At 38.7% G+C, this 7,740-nt stretch overlaps 1 protein-coding gene across 1 annotated transcript in view; it reads left to right on the top strand.

Moving 5' to 3' along the window:
* Nucleotides 1–194: 194 nt before the first annotated feature.
* The window catches only part of LOC106879165 (dynein heavy chain domain-containing protein 1-like), a 37,204-nt gene continuing 29,658 nt past the window's right edge, over nucleotides 195–7,740 (top strand). Inside the window, exons 1-4 of the mRNA XM_014928610.2 lie at nucleotides 195–640; nucleotides 3,591–3,825; nucleotides 5,575–5,679; nucleotides 7,414–7,501. Of these exons, the coding sequence (XP_014784096.2) occupies nucleotides 625–640; nucleotides 3,591–3,825; nucleotides 5,575–5,679; nucleotides 7,414–7,501 (444 nt within the window). The 5' untranslated portion in view covers nucleotides 195–624. The remainder of the gene's footprint in view (nucleotides 641–3,590; nucleotides 3,826–5,574; nucleotides 5,680–7,413; nucleotides 7,502–7,740) is intronic.

The following is a 7,740-nucleotide window of genomic DNA, read 5'->3' as shown; positions in this document are numbered from 1 at the left end:
TATATATATATATATATATATATATATATATATATATATATATTATCCTCTTTTCCTGAACCACTTCTGTCATTCTCACCTCACTCCAGACTGATATCTCCCCTCTTCTTTCTTTTGTTATGCATGTTACTTGGGAACCTCTCTAGTGCCGGTTCCATGAAGAGAGCACCCAATGTACCCCGTAAAGTGGTTGGCGTTAGGAAGGGCATCCTGTCATAGAAAACCTGCCAAAGCCGCCATTGAAGCTCAACGTTGTTTGCTGGCTTGTCAGATCATGTCAAACCGCCCAACCTATGTCATATATACAGATTATTTATATATGTGTGTTTTGCATGTATATAAACACACACGCACACACACACACACATATATATACATGCACACACTACATATAAACATACTTATATAAACACTTCATAATGGCTCACACATACGCGCACACACAAGCACCTACATATACACATCTTCATACACACACACACACACATACACATACATAGCTACCAACTTTAACGTCTGCTCTCCACAAAATGGCTACCTAGCAACCAGTGTACACGCTGTGCCTTATTAGCATCAACATAGCATATATCTCTATCTAAACTTTACTTTTACCCCACAAAAATCATGTCTTTCCCTTTATGTGAGTGATCCAATTACCTCTCATTTATTTATATCGTAACTTTATTGATTTTTTTATCTGTTTTCGTTCGATAATTCCGTCTTATATCTTATTAATTTTTTTCCCTTTCGTTCTCATTGTGCTTTCATTTTGTTTACAGATTTCCTATAAATGTTTTATGAACGTATCTCGTTCTTTTGTCTGAGGTATTAATTATAAAACCTGTTCTATTGTTCCTCCCGTCTTTTTTGTTTGTTTTATGTTTGTTTTCTCTTTGTTATTTAAACATTTTGTCTTGTGTTTGTTTAGCAGCAGGTCATCCATGCTAGATCGAGCAGTTCTTTGATCTAAGGGCACTCCAGCTGTGACCACCCAGCCTTCTTAGGGGAATGTAGGACTTACATGTTCTAATGTGTTCAGGTCTTATATAAACAAGAAAGTAATGTTTTAATTTGAATGAGTTTTGGCTGCCATTTCTAGCATGTCAAGCGAGTACGTAGTGTCTCCTTTCCACCGAAACCTGTCTTTATTTTTAAATTATTAATTCTTGTACCTTATAAAATGGATAAAAAAATTATTTTTTCTTAAGTCGGTCTTAAATTTCGGTCCCAAAAGTATATATATATATAAAAATGCAAAAGAAAAGAGCGAAAGACGAGCCCACAATTGTGCCTTAACGCTAGAAATAGCTGCCAAATCTCCCTCAAATCGCAGTCTTTCCTTTTATAAAGTGACGGAAACATTGGCTAATGTAGTCCTAGATATATTGTGTTGGAATAATATATAAGACACACATGATAAGGTCAGGACTGATCTGAGTATAAACAGCAAGAACAACAATAATAAGTACCGTAGGAAGAACACAATAGATAATGTCTGATAGTTGCCATCTGAAATAGACTCGGATAGTCATGGTCGCAGCCCTATTGATCATTTATATGCTGACGTTAAACTTTAATTTATTATCTAAATAATTCTATTTCCCCGTGTGTCAATAAATGGACAATACTGTGTATTTAATTAATTGATGTAGCTCCATTCAATCAAAGGGGATTTTCGTATGTGCAAAGCTGCATGGCGACTTCGTGTGTGCTGGTGCCATGAAAAAGCTCCCGGTACACTCTGTAAAGTGGTTGGCATTAGGAATGGTATCAAGCCATAGAAAGCATGCCAAAGCAGACACTGCAGCACAATGCAGTCCTTGGACATGTTAGATCTTACCAAACCATCCAACCCATAGAAGATGGACATTAAAAGATGGTGATGATGATGATGATACTTTCATCTTCAGGAAATATGGTGCAGGTTATGTTTTGCCAAAGAGGTGAGAATAAGACTGAAACATGGCTGGAGTTGTCTCCTGTTCTTGCCAAAGAAATGTTAACCCCTAACATATGTGCAAGTGTGGCTGTGTGGTAAGAAGCTTGCTTCTGAACTGCATGGTTTCAGGTTCAGTCTGACTGCGTGGCACCTTGGGCAAGTGTCTTCTACTACAGCCTCAGGCCAAACAAGGCCTTGTGAGTGGATTTGGTAGGCAGAAACTGAAAAACCTAGTTGTGTATATGTGGCACACGAACAGGATGTCGAATGCACTTTTTGCTGATGGACAAGAAGCCAAATGGACACAATGCTGAACAGGCATAAAACCAAACAGACAAGATGCCGAAAAGACATACGAAAATTAAAATATATGATAATCATTTTATTCCTACAATATGATCATTTGACAGACTGAATTGGTCATTAAACTATGTAGGTAGGAATTTTTTTTTATTATTATTGCGTTCATTCGGCTTGTTGTCCTTTGGCAAAAGTGCGCTCAGCATCCCGTCCACACACGGTATGTGTGTGTGTGTGCATGCATGCGTGTGTGTGTCTGTGTTTGTCCCTAACCACCACTTGACAACTGGTGTTGGTGTGTTTACATCCCTGTAATGTAGCAGTTCTGCAGAAGAGACTGACAGAATAAATACCAACTTTAAAAAATAAGTCCTAGGGGTGATTCATTCAATTAGAAATTCTTCAAAGTGGTACCCCAGCATGGCCACAGTCTAATGACTGAAACAAGTAAAAGATAAAAGACAGGCACAACAGGAATCTGATTAGTTTCCAAAATTTTGAGGAATTGGTCTCAGCATTTGATTGGCACGGAATTGCTGGTCATTGGCTAATATCAAAATTGTCTTATGCTCTTTTACTCTTTTACTGGTTTCAGTCATTTGACTGTGGCCATGCTGGAGCACCGCCTTTAGTCAAGCAAATCGACCCCAGGACTTATTTTTTGTAAGCCTAGTACTTATTCTGTTGGTGTGTTTATGTCCCCGTAACTTAGCGGTTCGGCAAAAGAGACCGATAGAATAAGTACTAGGCTTACAAAAAATAAGTCCTGGGGTCGATTGCCATGCTGGAGCACCGCCTTTAGTCGAGCAAATCGACCCCAGGACTTATTTTTTGTAAGCCTAGTACTTATTCTATCGGTCTCTTTTGCCGAACCGCTAAGTTACGGGGACATAAACACACCAACATTGGTTGTCAAGTGATGTTGGGGGAACAAACACAGACACACATACATATGCACACACACACACACACACACACATATATATACACATATGTATGATGGGCTTCTTTCAGTTTCCATCTACCAAATCCACTCACAAGGCTTTGGTCGGCCCGAGGCTATAGCAGAAGACACTTGCCCAAGGTGCCATGCAGTGGGACTGAACCCGGAACCATGTGGTTGGAAAGCAAGCTACTTACCACACAACCACTCCTGCGCATATATATTTTAAAAAATTCTTTTATTTTTTATTCTTTTATACATTTCAGCCCAAAGACTGTGTCCATGCTGGAGCACTGCCAGTATATATAAATGTATATAATTTATTGAATTTGCCAGTTTTACATAATTGATCATCCTTATCTAAAGTAACTGCGTGACTCTGCATAATTGTTCTTTATTATTCCCTAGCCATTGAAAATCCTCCCCCACACCAAATATTTGACGAAGAAACAAATTTGCCAGAAATCAAAGAGACAAACTCACAACTCGAAGAGGATACTATAAGCTGCTCCATCTCATCAGAGACATTGTCTGAATTTTCCGAAAGTAACAGCAGTTCTTCAAAACAGTCGACTGATGACAAACATTTGCCATCACAGAACAAGTATGTGGAAGGAGGCTGGCTGAAATCCATCAGAGAGAAGTAAGAACAAAAAAAAAAATGGGAGATCAAAATTGAACTCCGCTTCTATAATATTTTGGGATCTTTTTGATTGCTGTCACAAATTTGGAAATTTTAAAATTGAGTGAAAATTATCAAATTTTGTATATTGGTGTAATTTTTCATTCTCAATCCAAATTTGGGATTCGTTTATTCTCAGAAAAAAAATTTTTTTAAATGTTTCAGAGGTTTTAAGTTTGATGATTTTTTTTTAGTCCAATCAGAAAATGGCTATTAGCTGAGTAGTGGGGGTAGGGCTGGGTGGAGTTCAATATAACTAACTCACTCCATCCTCAGAAATGGTTGAACTTGTGAAAAAATTTGAAACCATTATTATTATTATTCCTTAAAGCGTCGAGCTGGTAGAACCATTTATCATGCCAGGCAAAATACTTTGTGGTATTTTGTCCATCTTCACATTCTGAGTTCATATTCCACCAAGGTCGACTTTTCCTTTCGTCCTTTCAGGGTCAATAAATTAAGTACCAGTGAAGCACTGGGGTCGATGTAATCAACTTGTCCCCTCCCCACAAATTTCAGGCCTTGTGCCTATAATAGAAAGGATTATTATTATCATTATTGAGTGAGAGTGCAATGCATGCCGTCAAAGTGACACTATACAAAGCCCAACGTGATTACCTGTCTGATAAGGGTACACCAGGCACATGCGTCACAACCATATATGTGCGACATGGTGATCTCATATCAAGATAAACAGCGCATGACCTTGCAAGTGGGACCCAGTTTAGAATTTTCTTCAGGTCAAGTAGCCCATTCCATTCAAAAGGTCTCTGAATAAGGTTTGTTTAATGATGATGAACAAAATACCCAAGTTTCCAGAGGTGAATTATTCAAACCCCCAAAGAATTCCTCTCAACACATGGCTATGATGCTCCCCCACCACTTCTGCTTATGATCAGAGATGCACATATCGTCAGCCACCAAGGGACATGCTCAACTGGTTAAGGTCAAACAACTGACAAGCAAATCTGTGGTATTGAGCAGAATATTTACTGTAGCCCATCTTTTATACCAAGACAAAACATGTACATGATAACACTTCCAATCAGTTAAGATCAGAAGCCATGAGAGCCACTGCCTGGTACTGCATCAGAGCATATATTATTATTTTTATTACTTTCCTGTACACGTAAGCGAAAGCAGAGTAATGTAGTTACTCGTCTATGTTTTTGAAAAATTACTGAAAAACGGCTGAACATGTTTTCACCAAATTTGGCAGAAATACTCAATGGATGAGTGGCTCAAACGCATTAAATTTTGGTTTGATTATCTTCAGAACTGGCAGACAGGTGAATCAAAATGTTTTTTTCCTTCGTTACATTTGCATAAACGAAATGCAGGGGAAATAACTCTTGATGTCATTTTGCTGAAATATGAATTCGTCTGAGAACATACTTATTCAATTAAATTTTTTATTTTATCCTTGTGTTTTTGCAGAATATGCATCGCCCCTCCAATGCCTTTTTTTTTTTTTTTCATTATTATTAATTGATTTTCCCTTCCCCTCAAAAATTGCTAGTCTTGAACCCTGCAGTAAATTAGCTTCTCTTTCAGGGGGAATGTTATGGTCTTCATCACTTATAGTCCATGGGGACCAGGTAATCAATTTTATGAGTTCTAAGGTTCAAGAAAAATACTACTACTACTACTATTACTACTACTATTTGTGATAACTGTAACACTAACGCCATCTGTTTTCTTTTATGTCAGGATGCTGCAATGTCTTGAACAAGAAGGAGAACTTCCTCTTAACAGTATTCTAGAACTGAAGAAAGAATTGGTTTTGGTGTTCATTTGGTGCTTACAAGGGAACACGTAAGTGATCAGAGGTATTGGGCAGTGTTGATGGTGGGGGTGGGGACATCGCCTCTCCGCTCCGACTGGCAGGGTGCAAGCCATTGCAAGTCATTAGCAAGCAGCTGAGTATTTCACAGATTCCTGTACCCTTTACCCTTTACCATTTAGATTATTCTATCAAATATGTAACAGACATCAGACATAACCAACGCATCGTATTCATAGCCTTAGATTGAGTTAGTTAGGATTTCGTCATAGCTAAAAATAGATTAACAGCTCCCATAGTGAAAACCTTAAATTGGAGCCCTTTTTGTAAATCAGCAGCAGGATTTCACCATACCTAAAAATAGATCGTCTACCTCGTTGCTGGCTATAAATACAGCATAGGGAACAGTAGATAGGCAATCATGAATTTGGTTTCTGACTCGAACGTACGAAAGGCGGTTTTAACTGCTATCAACTCAGCTGAGATATGCAACAACCCAGAAGAGCGGTTTTTCACTGCTATCAACCAAGCTGAACCAATACTGTGATTTTTCATCACATAAACATGCTTTCTCCACATGTAACTCGTAGCTAGTTATGCACATTTATAATTTAGTGATATGTTTCAATGTCTGCTCAACAAAGTATCATTTATGCTAAATAAATGAAGTTATACTCCAATTATCGAGTCTCTGCCGTCTTTTCAAATCCAACTGACCAATTCACTACAACAGGATACATGTCCACTACAAATACATCAGTTTTCTTCGTGGTCAAACATTACGAGCAGTGTGTGTGTCTGTGGGAGCTGAATGCTGTACACCACTGTCATGCTTTTGTCCCCAGCCAGCGTATCGATTCCTACATCCAGCATGGGTGTGTGTGCATCCGTCTGTTATGCATTTGTTACTGAGCAGCTTGCCTTCAGGTTGTTATGGAAACTGATCCTTGATACTGCAGGGGTTTTCTTCGTTATTCTCAAAATTAATTGAAATCAGTGTATTTCAACAGAAATATGTTAACAAATGTAATCAAGCCAAAACAGACTATGCAACCTGGTTTTGCCCCCTGGCCTTGCCAATTCCTGTCAAGCTGTCCAACCTATGCCAGCATGGGAAACAGACGTTGAATGATGTTGATGATGATGATGATTCCTATGTGCCTTGGAAACTCTGTAAAGGGTCATGAGAACTTCCTTCCCTCCTGGCACATCATCATTTTAACATCCACTTTTCTATGCTCACCAAGTCATTGAGGCACACTTTCTGCAGTTGGATGCCTTTCCTCTCATCAACCCTCACCTGTTTCCATCCATTCTATATTTAAGAGATGAGGAATTATGTACATTATTTACATTTGACGGATATTTGTCCTCATCTTGTTTGTTGCCCACAGGCATATGGCTTAGTGGTTAAGAGCACGGGCTACTAACCCCAAGATTTTGAGTTCGATTCCAGGCAGTGACCTGAATAATAATAATAACAACATTGAAAAATACCTTAGGAATGAGAACCCAGGTTCCAAATTTCCCCAAGACACCTGATGAAGGCTGGAGGGTATATCAGCCAAAACGTTGTGCTAACAACAAACAAGATGAGGACAAATATCCGTCGAATGTAAATAATGTAAAATCCTGACTTTATTTACCATAACCATCCGTATTATTAACTTATTTAATAATTCTCTCTCTTCCTTTCTTTTTTCTGTTTCTCTTTGTCTCTTTTATTTACTCCCTCCCCACCATCACCACCACCACCACCACCAAAGTGATTCCCTTTGGAAGTATTTGCAGAAGATTCTACTTCTTGTGGCACCATTTGCAGAATATCTTCAGGCTTCTGAGTGGAAGGAGGAGGTGAGTAATTAGGATATCTGTCTCTGAGTGGTTGGCGTTAGGAAGGGCATCCAGCTGTAGAAACTCTGCCAAATTTAGATTGGAGCCTGGTGTTGCCATCCGGTTTCACCAGTCCTCAGTCAAATCGTCCAACCCATGCTAGCATGGAAAGCGGACGTTAAACGATGATGATGATGATAATATATATTCGTTCATATGATGATATCTCCACAATGTGTTGATGAGAAAAACATCTAATC

The sequence above is a fragment of the Octopus bimaculoides genome, chromosome 27 (assembly GCF_001194135.2).
Source record: "Octopus bimaculoides isolate UCB-OBI-ISO-001 chromosome 27, ASM119413v2, whole genome shotgun sequence".
NCBI classification, from domain to species: Eukaryota; Metazoa; Mollusca; class Cephalopoda; order Octopoda; family Octopodidae; genus Octopus; species Octopus bimaculoides.
This window is presented reverse-complemented; position numbering and strand designations above follow the sequence as displayed.